This window comes from Oreochromis niloticus, linkage group LG16 (genome assembly GCF_001858045.2).
Source record: "Oreochromis niloticus isolate F11D_XX linkage group LG16, O_niloticus_UMD_NMBU, whole genome shotgun sequence".
NCBI classification, from domain to species: domain Eukaryota; kingdom Metazoa; phylum Chordata; class Actinopteri; order Cichliformes; family Cichlidae; genus Oreochromis; species Oreochromis niloticus.
The window spans coordinates 24,253,074-24,268,762 of NC_031987.2; the positions used below are offsets into that span (position 1 = coordinate 24,253,074).

A 15,689-nucleotide genomic window follows, 5' to 3' on the forward strand; every position below is an offset into this window, starting at 1 on the left:
AAATACCAAGAACTCAAAGACCCAGAACCATGACAATAAACTCCCCTAGTGTCACATCATTTGGAGGACCTCCATATATTGACTGTATCCAAGTGCAACCTCAAACACAAACCAAAAAATTAAAATATGGGGGAAAGAATACGCAATGTTGCAAGTTTGTCATACAAGAATACATTCATTCTGTGTGTCAATACTAATCTTAACCTGTAATGAAGGGTGGGTAGCAATAAATGTTAACAACTAATTAAAGGAAATCAAAACAAGACTCATAAAATACATAAAAAAACCCCAAATAACAGTTTCTGATTAGGAAGTACACCTTCACTGATCAGAAATCCATGGTAAACTAACTTTTCATCAGTCCTGCCAGTTCTGGTCATGTAAATTGTCAGACAGGTTTGTGACCCGGGAATATCTAATTTAAAATTTTTAACAGTACTGAACTTTCAAGACACAGCTCCATTAAATGCTGCAGATCAAAATTTAACATAACAGTGTCATCTAATGGGAGCTTTTGTTAAGCTTCGAGCCAGCATTGCATGTTATAAACTTACCTGTGTGTGTACGTTCATGTCTTAAGCGATTCTTGATAGCTGTGCTGCAGGGGTGGATCTAAAAGGGTGGCATGGGGTGGCAAGTGCCACCCTAAAATGATCCCTTGCCACCCCAAGTGTCACCCCAGTTTTGCATATGACAGTGTTGTTTATTAAAATAAGATAGCATTAACACTTTGAGCGTAGTTACAGTCAACAGTAAATATAAATGCTAAAACTGAATATATTGCATAGTGTTACCCCCCTCCACCATTAACAAATGGTTCAGCCCATAGCAGGACTGGCTTTTTTCTTGTTTTCAGTAGCAAGCGATGCCTATGATTGTGCCAGAGCACATTTTGAACAACACCATGGGAATTTCAGATTTCACGCAGGTGGTTGGATGTTACACTCTGGAAATGGAAGGAAGGTGAGTGTTATTAACCCTCTATGGTCCACGGACATGCTGCACCTCCAAATCACATGACAGATTTAAGCTGACATAGCAACAAGCTGCAGCCACGCTGAGTCTCTATTTCAGCCCATATTGAAAGTTTGGACTTCAAAGTTTTAAAATTTTAATTACAGGTCAGTAAATCCAGAGTTATGATAATATATATAAGCCATGCTCGTCACGTTTTTTTGTGTGTATTTTTTAAGCATTTTCAGTGCGAAAACAGTAAAGCAAAAAAAAAAAAAAAAAAAAAAACCCCGCCACCTATTTCCTATCGGTGGAAAAATTTACCATGTTGACCAATTTAAAAAAAAGTCAACACGTGGGATTTTATTGTTTAGAAGGGGAGGGGAAAGTTTGGGGAGTGACGGTAACGGCAGCGAGACAGAGCAAGTGAGTGTGTGTGTGTGTGTTTGTGTGTGTGTGTGAGAGAGAGAGAGCTTTTAGATGTGGGAGATTTATGACATTTAGTGTGGAGTGTATATTTTAGTGTGTTGTGTTGTCTTGTGTAGTTGTTCTGTTGTGTAGTCGTTGTTTTGTGTGTCAGTGAGGGCACTAATGAATGTCACTAAGGCACATTTGCAATGTAAACACTGTCACTAAGTAGAAAACCAGAGTGATACACCTCCTGCTGTCAGGTTTATCCCCGTGGTGTTCTCCTCTGTCATTTGGTGGAAAAACATTTTTTTTACTGGCACAAATAATTTGTGGGACACCTGATTGTTCTCTGATTTTAGTTTTAGTAATATTTTTAAATAATGGTTGTACAAAATGAAAAAAAAAAACGACAGGTGTATTGGCTGTGTTTTTAGATAAATAGTTTTATATTTTTACAAAATGTACAATTTATATTTGCATTTCAAGTTATAAACATTTACTCAACATGTCTGTGTTTTTTTTTTTTTACAGTAAAAAATACTACTAGGATTTTAAGTTCTTGCAGTATGTCAGTGAAAAAAACAACTAAATTCAGTTGAGCTGAAAAGAATGAAACCAAACAAGGCAAGGGGGAAAAATAAAATGAAACAATTTGAGGGTGAAATACAAATGTAAACTCAAAAGGAGTCAAAAATGGCCGGTTGTATTTCAGACCTCAGTGGGTGAATCCAACAAATCATGAAAAATTAGGTTTAAATTTTTGTTCAAAACAGTGCAGATTTCTGACATTTTGTGTAATTTAAGCATGTAACAATTTGATTGTTTTCTAACAAAAAACAGTGTGAAACTTAAGTTAGACCTGTGTTTGTACATATTATACAGGCTATACAGTACATAAAATCAAAACTCACATGTTTTATGTAACTAAAGTGTTTAATTATGTAGGCTACAGACGATAATTAAGTTATAGACTATATTTATGTGAAAAACGTGTATACTTACTGCATTTAAATTATTTTAACCATATATAACCACCTGCATATGTGTTTGAAAAAAAGGCTTTGATTTTGCCACCCCATTTGATTTCTTTGCCATCCTCATGCCACCCTAAGAAAATTTCTCTAGATCCGCCCCTGCTGTGCTGTTGTCTTGATTCTCTTCCTCTACTGAGAAACACCACTGCAGTAAAACTGCACTGACCACAGCAAAGCAGTTTAGTTTACTTTGGGAAAATCTATAATCCTTGTCTGCTTCCTAAATGTGGAGGGCCCCAAGTGCCAACACCAATTAAATAAATACATCATCAAATAATTAAAAGTGCAACTATTAATTAATTACAATTGGAAATATATAAATACATAAGTTATCAAATGTTTTCAAATGAAATAAATTGATTTTTAACTATTTACATATAGTTTAAATTAATTAATGGTGCATTTAGTTAATTCATGTTGGCACTTGTGGCCCTCTATACCGAATGTAAGAGCCTGTTTTCGGTTATCTAAGTAAAACTGTTTGCTGATCAAATAATGCAAACAAGCAATACTGCCACAGCTAGTTGTTTTCTCCTGACAGTAAAAAATGCTTTTTTTTTCTTTCTTTTTTTTTTTTTTTACAGTGTTAGATGCCATAATAGGCAGCACTGTTGTTTTTCTGTTGCTCTTGTCTTTTAGGTGTCAGGCCTCCTCCTGTTGACCAGATCAAAGATAATTGGCACGTGTCTGTTTGCTTTGTTGTTTGTTTGTTTGTTTTTACAGATCCACTTTAGAGAAGCTGTATATAAATCATCCCAGTTCCTGTTCTAATTATTTCTCATATGAGCGCAATTTTCCAGGTAAGAATCACCAGTTAACTTGCAGGAGAGTTAACAACAAATTACATCAAACATCAAATTAATGAATCCATTGGGAATAATGACGCCAGATTTAAGAATAATAAGTGGCTATCTTTGTGTGTGCAATGTATTTGCAAGTTCTTTTTCAACACACTAACATGTGTGAGTGCATTTGTGCATCACTACAGGTGTCTGAAATTTCTTGACAACGCTTCAGGTTTTGATAACTACACACTTTTGGAGTACTTCGCTAAGCAAGGAGTAACACCAACTGTCACAATGAGAGGAAGCAGAGTCATTGTGATGTATGATGTGCATTTTGAGCAGAGCTGGATTGATTCATTCAAAACGATTTGCGGCATTGAGCTTTGAAGACATGGAGAAAGGATGCTTTCCACACAAATTTCATACTAATTTCATGCTAATGAATATTATGTAGGATTGTATCCAGAATCTTCCTTTTATGACTGTGATAGAATGAGCGAGAGTGGGAAAGCAAGATGTATACCTAAACCAAACTCTTTTATTTTCAGCTGTTAACGATGTTGAGGTGTTATACAAGGTCTGCACAATATGAAGTGTACAGGGATAGATCTGTTTTTGCATACCACACTAGCAGCCTTCCGCATGTCTGTGTATAAAACACTGTTTCTCTCCAGAGATACATTGGCTCTGTCATGGTACCTGGGTTGTTGACCCAGTGTTTATTTATGGTTTTGGACTTTTGTCATTGTTTAGCTGTCCCATATCCATTTCCTGTTTTATTGTGGTAGTCTTGTCCCGCATGCATTATGTTTAGTTTTATTTCCTCTGCCTCATTATTTAGAATAAACCAGCCGTGTTCCTGCCTGTTTCCTGTCCTTTTATTATCCTGTGTATTTAATCCCTCGGTTTTGTCTCTGCTCCTTGTTACGTCGTCGTCAACTCATTGTGTTTCCTGTTTAATTCAGTTCAGCTGATATAATAAATCCTGGTGGTATACCTGAATGTCTGTGCGAGGATGTCCTCCACAGGAACAATTTGCCCATTATACATGATGAATGATGTTTGCTAATAATGTAGTACAAGTACAAAGTACAAAATGTTTATGCCAAATATGTACATCATAAAAATTTAAGTTGTGTTTATTTTTTAGCAATGGTACAGCAAATTAAAAAACAAACAAACGGCGAAATATACTTCCTAGCCCGTTGCCATGTTGTGTACTTGTCCCTATGAAACCAGGCATGTTACCATGTCAACATTTTTAATAACACTGTCTCAGTCATCTAAAATGTAATTTCACGATCACATTGCAGTATAGGAATAGCTCGTGTTGCTTTTAATCCTCTTTAAAAGCTTAAAAGTAGCATCAGTGATGGATTTGAAAATTGATGCGTAACGTACCTTCTCAAAACTGAGAATGGATATGTGTTGTTTGTCATTGGCCACATTTATACAATGGGATGTATAAATGTGGCTAATGGGATGTGTGTGTGCATGCCCTACTGGGATATTAATAATAATCTGCAATGTCACTGTAAATGAATATTTTCCTCCATGAATATCTGCACTGCACAGTGCCACTAAACTCTAAAGTTGCTTGTTGAACTCTATTAGTAATGGAATTGTAATACAATTTAAACTCAGAGTCCAATTATTACATTTGACATCTGGAATTAATTTCTTTTATTATTTCCCGCGTCAAATATTTTTATTAGAAGGAAGAACAAATTCAATGAACAGGCCACACAAGACTTATGCTTAACGTTTTGTTTTACAGTACCTCCAAAATAATAACAATTAATTCTGAAGTGGACAGGGAGCCAATAAAGAGAGGCAAGCACCGGGGAAATATGTTCACATCTTTTAGTACGTGTCAGAAGACGAGCTGCAGCCAGGAGTTACAATAGTCCAGCTGGGGTGTAATAAAAGCATGAATTGCACATTCAAAGATTTTAAAAGATAGATTATTACTTTAAAAGTAATAATAATAGTAATAATAATAATGATGTTATAATAATAATAATATTGATAGTAATAATAATAAATACAAATAATCAAAATAATACTAGACACAATGACTGAAAGAATTTAGAACTGAAATAAAGTAACTTAGTTGGAAAAGCGGAATAGAGTATAAAGTAAACATCATCAAAGCAAGTAAGTACATGAACAAACATCAGCTAATTGTAACCAAGGGGCATCTTGTTGCCTTAGAAACTGAACACTAAACCTATAAATGCCAAGCCCACCCAAAACCTCTGTCCCCTCACCCCTGACTGCTAAGTTAGACATCACCCAGATAGGAGAGGAAAGGTTGCCAAATTTGGTAAACATTGTTTCATGCAGGTACAAAAATTGCATCCTTGTCTAGATCCTCTACAAAGTCTAAATTGAGTGGATAGTTAGATAGATAGTAATTTGTGAGTATTCTGGTAGTGGGGATTTTGTATAATTTCAGTTCTCAGAGTCCAATTAATCCAATTAATTTCAGAGAACCCAAAATTCACAAGAGAAGAGCAGAGTTCAATGCCAGCTGTTTTATTGAACAGGCAGGTCCACTGGATGTCCACACTGGATAACTGGAGAATCCCACAGACTGGTCTGTATATATTTAGGGTTTAGTATTGATATGTATGCTGCTTGGCTCAGTCACGATGCTGGAATAAAATGCAGTGGATTGCTTGGATTTACTTTGATAGTAGTAGCACCTCTTACTCTCTGTCAGTCCAGGGCTGTTTAATTATGCCCAGAGACAACTGCAGACAGCAGACATCAGTACAGCTGAATTGGAACCCCTCAGTGTGTAAACAATTATAACATAAAGCCAGCCAGCATACCACTTATAAATGTAACTATGAAAAAAAAATCATTGCGCAGCTTTGTGAAACTTTGACTGTTTCTATTCAGGAAGAAATACCAAAGTAAAACAAATGACTTTAGTAACTTGTGTTAAAACTTTTTAATGAATAATAATAATAATAATAATAATAATAATAATAATAATAATAATAATAATAAAAACACTGGATTTTATTTTGATTTTTTTTCATTAAAAAGGTCAAACTTTACCCAATGACTGGCACTTTAATCCATATTTCTGTGTATTCTGTCAGTGTCCATCTGTAATCAAACTAAACTTCCTCCCAGACTAATATGAAGACTTGATATATTGCAGTTGGCTGCAGCAGAAGAAGAGAAGCAGATCACTTTTAGCACCAACATGTTCTCAGTGTCTCTGCTGCTGCTGGGTGACTGTCACTGAACAGAAACACTGACAGCGTGAACACTACATGCTGTTACTTTCATTAGAATTGCATTTAATGTGCATTCTCTACATGTATAAAGTGTGACAAGCTCACACAGCCAGCCTCTGTGATTCTGCAGCCAGGTCAGCATCTGATCTTCACCTGTCAGGTCTCTTATTCTCTGAGCTACTGGACAACTTAGATCAGACATCCTGCAGGAAAAAGCAGGGCCCAAAAGCAGCTGCTATTTGGGGCTTTTGGTCTTGTCCTGTCTATGGTTTTCTCCTGTCTATGGTTTTGCTTTGTTCTTTTTTAATGTTTTGACTTGCCCCAATTCCCACAGAGAGTGCTATAAAGCATTCCTGTGTTTGTGACCAAATGTCACAACGACCATCATCAGCACAGGTGACAGTTCACCTGTGGAGTATAAATTACAAGGCTTGTGTACTTTTACTTTCTTTGTTTTAAAAGTGTGTGTGTTTCATTACTGTATGCTTGGAGTATATTTTGTAGTTGCTGTTTGACTGTGAGCAATGAGCCTGGTGCTAAGTGTCCCATTAGATTTTTGTGAATTTTAATGTTGTTTGTTTTTATTGCAGTGAACTGCAGATAAGCCTTTAGCTCTTTTGGATCTTTGGTGGTGGATCGTTTTCCAATATATATTTATATATACATATATATATATATATATATATATATATGTATATATATATATATATATATATATATATATATATAAAACACTCCCTTTAAATTTGGTGGTGTTGTCACATTTTAACCTCCTGGCGTCCACATATGTGGACATCACATTTTGGATTGTCTAGACCAGGGGTCGGCAACCTTTCTGATGATGAGTGCCATCTAAAATTTCCTCAGAAGTCAGTGTGCCATATGATTGCATTAGCAATAAATTTAATAACGCTCTATATTAACAGTTGCACAATATATAGAACAACTTTATAGAATTATATTTGTTTGTAGATGGCAGCTAATAGCGTAAAGATACAGAATAACTCCAGCTTTGTGTCTTTTTCCATTCTAGCTGAAGTACGGGAAAAACTGTGTTCCTTTTCAGCTCAATACAAAACGCGTAATATTTTCTCTGAATACGGGACGATTCCGCTTTTTACGGAATGGTTGGCAACTCTACTAACTAACCTTATAAATAAAGTTCAGTATCAGTAACATCATAGCACCCACCCAGCTGTATAGAAACTCCGTCATGTTAGCTAATACGCAGTACGAGTTATTGTAACTGACGGTAAAAAGTCAGCACAACGAAAATAAACTCCACCTAAACTTGGTTTATATCTGACCCAGATAGACTGCAGGTCATAACTTCTTACCTGAAGTTCAGCTCACCTGACACTCGGACCGGCGGCCGCCTCGGGTCTCTCCTCCTCCTGCCTCCCGCCTCCCCTTTCCCTCATCCACCTGCTGGCCTCTGTGGAAGCTCCGCCACAGCCACCACCAAACAACTGAGTTATTTTTACACATTGGCCAGCATCTGGCCAATCCACCACCTTTCATTGTTTCATCATACCGTTACAAAAAATGGCCCGGTATGCCCAATGGCCAGTCCCGCTATGGTCGTGCCGTGCCCAGGGTTGCCAAGCCCTGGTCTAGACCACAATACTAAATTTTGTTCTACAAGGGCCTGATATCCACTTACAAAGACATTATACTGCCACTGTCCTATCGAAATTTAAAGCGAATGTTCTCATATGTGGATCTCATTTTTTTCAGAAACAAAACTCAGGTAAAAAAAAAAAAATCAGTTAATTCTTTGTTTTTACATTCATCAGGTCCAATCAGCCCAAATAGCAAAGAGAAATTAAAAATGTATGCTATTAAAGGTTCTTTATTCATTCATTTAAATCTAATCTAATAAATACACACAATTCAAAAGAAAAATAAATAGGGAACATAATTATCTTGCACACAAGCTTCCTCATAGATCCCAAACCAGATGTGGGGGTTATTTCTGAGACTGCTGGAACTTAATTTTGAACAATAACCTAATGTGTGAGAAAAGAATTAACTGTGATGCTAATGATAGTCTGCACTCTCTCACCTGTCTGTAAAAGTTGGCCTTAAAATTAGTGCAGTAATTAATCAGAGATGTGAGAGCATGGAAGGAGAGAAAAAAAATACAGGAGGTTCATAGCAGGTAATTTACTGCATTTTAATGTTCCAACCAATACATGATTGTCATGGTCCTGGGTCGAGCGACCCAGTGTTTGAGTTTTATGTATCTTTTGTATTCATTTGTGCCTTAGCTTAGTTCACCTAGTTTATTTCTAGATTGCTGCTTAGTCTTGTTCCTTAGTTGTTTATGTCATCTCCCCCCTGTACTAAGTCTTCCTGGTTCATGCGTCATGTCTGCGTGGTTATGTTTAGTTCATGTCATGTCTAATCTCCATGTTTCCTGTTTTACTTTGAAAGTCTGTATTCAATGTCAGTGTATTTAGTTTCACCTCTCCTGTCCTGTCGTTAGGTTCATGTGTGTCAGTTGTGCTCCCATGTGTGGCCACTTCCCCTGATCATCCCTCATGTGTATTTAGTCTCTGTGTTTCATGCAGTCTGTGTCGCGTCGTCTGTGTTCCCACCCTCCATGTTGTCACAGCCAGTCTTTGTATTCATAGTTATGGTTTCCTGTGTCTTCATAGTTTATCCTAGTATCACTTTCCCAGTTTAGTTATAGTTTAGTTTTGTCACTGCGCTTCTGCCTTGTTTGCACTCCTTGTCACCAGCCACAATAAAGGCTCGCTTTTCGTTCGAACTCAGTTTCGTGTCCTCGCCTGTGTCCGCACCTGAGTCCTCCACACACTCTCCACACGGTCTGCCCCGGCAGCCCGTGACACATGATTAGTAAAACTACCGTTAAGATGTCTACGTAACACAATGTCACGGTCTGTGACCCAGTGTTTTCTGTTCTGTATTGTTCATCTTTGATTTCTTGATGTATCTTTGTTTATTCTTACGTTTTGGTTCTGTGTATCCCCTCTCTTGTAGTCAGGTCTCTGTGCTAAGCCCGCGTCTCTGAGTCTGTGTCTTTGCGTGTGTGTTTCCTGTTTTACTTTGAAGGTCCGTGTCTGATGTCAGTGTGCTCAGTTTACGTTTCCCCTGTCCCGTCATGTCTGATTACTTCCAGCTGTTCCCTCCTTCTGTGACTCATTCCCTCATTATCCCTCTGTGTATTTAAGCCTTGTGTCTGCCTCTGTTAGTTGCTGGTTCGTCTGGATAATCTTCATCCGTCATTCTGCGTATTTCCCTGAGTCTCCCTGCATCTCTGTTTCTGGTTTGTTTCTGTTAGTTTTTCCTAGTTCTGGTTATTCTTAGGTTTTCTTTAATGCCCGTTCCTTTCATGCTCCACTCGTCTGCCACAGCAGACGTGACAGTTTTGATTGCACAATTCCAAGAAACGAAATCGAAAATGTATTGTAACGTTCTCAAGAACCAGACGTTTTGGTCTCAGTTTGTCCGTTTATTCGGTGACATAGGCAAACGGGCCGTTAACTCCGGGGAGAGTGCTCTCATACAACACCTCACTTCAGCCCCGCACAGTCACACACAACAACAAGGACCCCCCTCCCCTTCCTGCACACATTAACTCCCTTTTTCCTGCAGCACAATCAAACATGTATCTTAAAGAAATAACAACAGTGTGCAGAGATAACCAACATGTCACTGTAAAATAACATTTAACCATCGTTACAGTATGAAATAGTTATCAGCTGTTAAACATATACATTGTTGTTGCTATCATGGTCCCCTCTTTATCATTTCTAAAATACACTCTTCTCTGACAGGACCAATAATCACTTTGCATTTAATTTTTTATTTTCATTGCAGTGCCATGCTTTCATGTTCAGAAACATTATTCAGCAATAAAAATAAAATGCAAACATCACCTTTTGCTTTCTGCTGTATCCTGCCTTTTTGGTGTGCACAACGTTTCAAAACAATTTACATAAACCCCCAAAGCAAAAACATGCTTTTATATATGTGTAGGAAGTGACAGCTTTGCGCCCCCTGGTGGCTGCAGAAGATATTATGCCTGGTTTTCACATTCCTGTTCTTGTACATATCACAGTTGGGGGGTTTCGTTCTACAAGTTCGTAATGATGTCATGTGAAAACGTGTGAAAAGAAACAGAAGTAAAACTCCTTTCCTTTCCTGAAGATGAATCACAATTTTATGTCTGTCAAACACATGCTGAGGAAACTGTATTTCAATAAAAATATATCATGAAACTGTATTTTTTTAATGGCAGGACATTAACATTTTCTGCATCAGATTTTTAGTAGAATGCACAATAAATGCTTTTTTGTAAAAGTGATTTTTCTGTAATCTGTACAGTAGATTTTTTTTTTTAAAGGAAAAACACATAAATACAGTAAAACACTATACACACACAGATACACACACAGATACATACACTACATACAGGAAGAGAAAAAAAAAATCAGTTTTCCAACTAGAACAATAACAATAAAGTGAAGTTTAAATGCTTTCAGCAGTCACATTAAAAACAAGCACACATTAAGCAATATGAAATGGAAATGTTTAACCAGTGCAGAGTTCAACCAGTACTAGCCACTATTGTTCTGTTTCATGTATGCACAAATGAGAGAGAACATTTTAGCTATGCTTCACACAATATTTTTGCAGGAAATGCAACTTTTTCTAGTATTGAATTGAATTCAAAATCCTGCTCCTAACATACAAGGTCTTAAATAATCAGGCCCCATCTTATCTTAATGACCTTATAGTACCATACCACCCCATTAGAGCACTTCGCTCTCGCACTGCAGGCTTATTTAAAAGTAGAATGGGAGGGAGAGCCTTCAGTTTTCAGGCCCCTCTTTTCTTGAACCAGCTTCCAGTTTGGATTCGGGAGACAGACACTATCTCTACTTTTAAGAATAGGCTGAAAACTTTCCTTTTTGCTAAAGCATATAGTTAGGGCTGGATCAGGTGACCCTGAATCCTCCCTTAGTTATGCTGCAATAGACATAGGCTGCTGGGGGATTCCCATGATGCATTGAGTTTTTCCTTTTCAGTCACCTTTCTCACTCACTATGTGTTAATAGATCATACTTGTTATTAATCTCTGTCTCTCTTCCACAGCATGTCTTTATCCTGTCTTCCTTCTCTCACCCCAACCGGTCACAGCAGATGGCCCCGCCCCTCCCTGAGCCTGGTTCTGCCGGAGGTTTCGTCCCGTTAAAAGAGTTTTTCTTTCCCACTGTCACCAACGTGCTTGCTCATACATATGATTGTTGGGTTTTTCTCTGTATGTATTATTGTAGGATCTATTGTACAATATAAAGCACCTTGAGGTGACTGTTGTTGTGATTTGGCGCTATATAAATAAAATTGAATTGAATTGAATTGAACTCTATGTTTTTAAAAGTGCTATCCAAATAAAATGGATCAGTTACTTATTATTATTATTATTATTATTATTATTATTATTATTATTATTATAGGCATAGTTATATTTTAAGGGTTGTTTTTTCACTAAAGCTTAATACTTATTCTGAAAAGGATATATAAAAATGCTAATAAAATAACAATCATAGCCTAATTTGAAACATATGTACAAATCTAATTTTCAAACAAATTCAGCTGCTACAGTAGTTTTTCACAGACCCACTTGAGAATAGCTTCACAGTCACCATCATTCCAGGAAGTTCCATTATATCTGATCATAGCACAGTTCTCTTTAGACAACTTGTTGTCAGGCTGGCCAGATGCCCAGTATCTGGTGAGTCAATAAAAAACAATATTAAGATATTATAGTTGGATTTAAAACAACATGGGAAAAATGACTACTGATAGCATGTTTAACCCATTGTGAGCATTGTGAGTTATGGATACATGGACAACCCTCTTTCTCTAATAATAAATTGTTAAGTGGGTCTGTTTTTTTTTTCTATTATTCACCATAAAACCTTTAGTTAATATCAAGTTATATCCAAGTAAGTCCAAAACAGTCTCTAAGATTTTCAGTTCCTGGTGTCTTGGTTTATCAATGAAGTTCTTTTCTTGATGAAATAACTTCACCAAGGAAATACATAAATTAAAAAAAACATTACTTCTTTATTTATAAAACATAATATTTACTTAGTAAATAAATATTATTTATAAAAATATTTATTTATTACAAATATATTGAATATGTTGGGTGAACTCGAAGACTTACTTCAGAGTCAGAAGCGTTCCATCTACCCATTTCCACGTTCCCTCTTGTTCTATGTCACTTAAACCAATCCAAGTTTTATACTGGGTAATTGAAACGATGAAGTTCTGTTAAACAAGCACACAAACATTTGTGTTATGACTCACTAGACTCTTTTTATTTCCTGTCCCTTTGGCTACAGATTCTCATCACCCTCATACCCAATGCTCTTTCAGTGTAATGGGGGAATTGTCATGATCCTGGGTCTGTGACCCAGTGTTTTGTGTTTTTGAATGATTAATAGTCGTTGACTTCATTGTTATTTATAGTTTCTAGTCTCTTGGTTTCTGTCTCTCTGCCTCCCCTTTGTTCCTTGTGTCACGTCTAGTCAAGTTATGTTTTCATGTCTGTTCTTCAGCGTTTCCAGTGTCATGTCCACGTCTCAGTCTGTCTCATGTTTGGTGTTTTATTTCGATAGTTCCTTGTTAAACTAGTCGAATGCTGACAGTCTTATTAAAAAAAAATTTGAACTGGGGAAAGTCACGTTCATAACAACGTGGGGTTTCATTAACAAACACAATATAACACATGCATGCACTTTGTACCTGTTCTTTAGGGCTATCTATGACCACCAAATCTGCTCCTTGGTCTGTGCAGTTTTTTCTAGCTGAATGCCAGGAGTCAGATCTTTCAGACAGGAGATAACAGCTACAACTGAACTTTCTCCATCCTGCAGGACATGTTGTCTCTGGAAGAAACATCAAATAAGGAATATTAAAGATCAAGATGGAACATTCAGCAATGCTTTATTGGTCTCTGTTAATTAACTGAAATCTATATTTTATATCATCTCTATATAAAATACCTTGTGATCCTGACACTGCTATGCAGAGGAGAGGCAACAATGATGACAATGATTCATGTGAAACATATCCATGAAGATTAAAGTTTGCTTTCTTAAATTTCTGTCAATTCAGATATAATGAGAAAATATTCCCATCTATTGCTGGAAAAGGGAATCATTGAATTTCAGTGTAAAACCCTTTTACAAAGACACACAACAGACAAGGACTCACTCTGGTTGAACAAACTCTGCAGCCTCTCCAGCTCGTTGGTCATTTCAGTGAGGTTGGCCTTCAGCAGGTCTCTCTCCTCAGTCATAGAAGAAAGTTTGTTACTCCCTGCAGAGACATTTGCATTTAGAAGCTCTCTCTCCTCAGTTATTGAGGAAAGCTTTTTACCCATTGAGAGGTATTCAGGTGAATCTTGATGAGACACAAACGAACACTGTTGCTGATTTATTTTAAAGTTAAGCAAAATATTTTTTGTGAGTAGTTAATGAAACATGTTAAAATAGGAAAGTCAATATAATACTATATATATATATATATATATATATATATATATATATATATATATATATATATATATACATATATATACATACATATATATATATATGTATGTATATAGGTCATTGTTGGAATGCTACTACGTAAGTAACCCTCTCGGAAGGGATTACATGAAAAGGATGAGGGACCTATGGAATCTTCAATAACCTCAGTGTTCCATCATTCGGAAGAAGGGACTGCTCTCACAGCTAGGATTTATATATATATACATATATGTGTGTGTGTGTGTGTGTGTGTGTGTATACAACAAGACAAAAAAACAACAACAAAGCAACACAACACAACTCACAGTAGAAAGCAAGAGTGAGAAGTCCAGCCAGCAGCCCCAACGAGAGAATAACAACTAAATAAATGCTTCTCTTGCATCTCCTTGGACCTGAAAAGAAAAAACAAAAAACAAACTGTGTTTGTAGTAGGGGGAGGAGGGGAGGGGAGAGGAGAGTGTAATAACAGTAATAAAAGATTTACAAAATTTAAACTTTAAATTTTTGTAATTTCTTTCTTACCTGTGTGTTTTTTAATAGACGTCTTGTTTGCAGAGTCGACATTAATTTCCTCCATTGCATGAAAGGATGTAGCTTATTTCTGAGAGCTCAGCTCTGTGGAAGAGAAAGGTGTGTGTTGGGTCTGCGCTTCCACAGGCCCCGCTGGTTTAGAGACTTATTCCCGTTAACGAAGCAAGACGAACAGTGATCGATCGATTTTACTTGCTAGCAAGGGAAGGATCTCAGAGCAGCCCTTCTGCCCTCGGTGTCCGACCACTCCGAAGAACCAGCTTCCCCTGCAGCCTTTTATTTCTGTGACACACAGTTTCACGAACACCCGTTGTAAACACCCGCCCCCCCCCCCCGGTTATAAAAGATAAGGCACTGGTTGTGTGTGTGTATGTATGTGCGTGTCTGTATGTATATTCATGTGCATGTGAGTGTGTGTGTGTTTGTTTTGGGGGGTGCGTTTGTGTGGCCTCCTGCTCACCAAAAGGGTCATAAAGGCAGGAAGTTTACTAAACAAGAAAACAGAACCCTCACATAGGATGTGCCTATAATAGGAGGGCAATAGAAACAAAGGAATGTCCTTGATCATATAGTTTGAACCAAGACTTACAAATTCAAGTACAATAATGGCAACACATAACAATTTGACTCTAACAGTGTGAGTCTCACAAACTTTCAGTTTATTTGTTTATTTCAAGTTCAGAGGAAGTCGCCTATGTAATATGTTGTTTGCGCAGCTGTGCTACCACTGAAACTAAAACTAAACCTTTTCTTGAGCTCCGACAGTCTCGGTTGTTGTGTCCTTGGGCAAGACACTTCACCAGTTGCCTACTGGTGGTGGTCAGAAGGCCCAGTGGCGCCACTGTCCGGCACCCTCGCCTCTGTCAGTGCGCCCCAGGGTGGCTGTGGCTACAATGTAGCTTGCCATCACCAGTGTGTGAATGGGTGGATAACTGAATGTGTAAAGCACTATTATCAGCTATTATCAGTTTGAATACATTACAGTTAAGCTTTAGTTTAATTTAGGCTTTTGTTTATTTTACTTTATTTCTCTTGTACTTATATTTATTCAATTCGATCGGGTCTATTTCTATTCCATTTCAACTCTTTTAGTCAATTTTTACCAACAAATTTTCACTTTGTGTGCTGCCTGTGTGTGTGTGTGTG

General features: G+C 37.2%; 1 protein-coding gene across 2 annotated transcripts; it reads right to left on the reverse strand.

The window, feature by feature from the left end:
- Window positions 1–11,727: 11,727 nt before the first annotated feature.
- Window positions 11,728–14,857, reverse strand: LOC102078189 (CD209 antigen-like protein E). 2 transcript variants are annotated; one of them, XM_025903706.1, is made up of 6 exons: window positions 14,535–14,857; window positions 14,318–14,404; window positions 13,693–13,797; window positions 13,222–13,364; window positions 12,641–12,744; window positions 11,728–12,199 (listed from the first exon to the last, which is right to left on the reverse strand). In XM_025903706.1, the coding sequence occupies exons 1-6, from the start codon at window positions 14,587–14,589 to the stop codon at window positions 12,067–12,069; spliced, it is 627 nt and encodes a 208-aa protein (XP_025759491.1). In that variant the 5' UTR covers window positions 14,590–14,857; the 3' UTR covers window positions 11,728–12,066. The 2 variants fall into 2 exon arrangements, with proteins under 2 accessions (XP_025759491.1, XP_025759490.1); XM_025903705.1 differs by having other exon boundaries at window positions 14,318–14,429.
- Window positions 14,858–15,689: the final 832 nt, after the last annotated feature.

Excerpts from the sequence above, each read along its gene's own strand:
- LOC102078189 (XM_025903705.1), bottom strand. The coding sequence starts at position 14,594 with ATGCAATGGAGGAAATTAATGTCGACTCTGCAAACAAGACGTCTATTA. Across the intron at positions 13,365-13,692 it reads GCAGAGTTTGTTCAACCAGA|AGACAACATGTCCTGCAGGA; the intron begins GTGAGTCCTTGT and ends TGTTTCTTCCAG. Across the intron at positions 12,745-13,221 it reads TAGATAGCCCTAAAGAACAG|AACTTCATCGTTTCAATTAC; the intron begins GTACAAAGTGCA and ends CTTGTTTAACAG.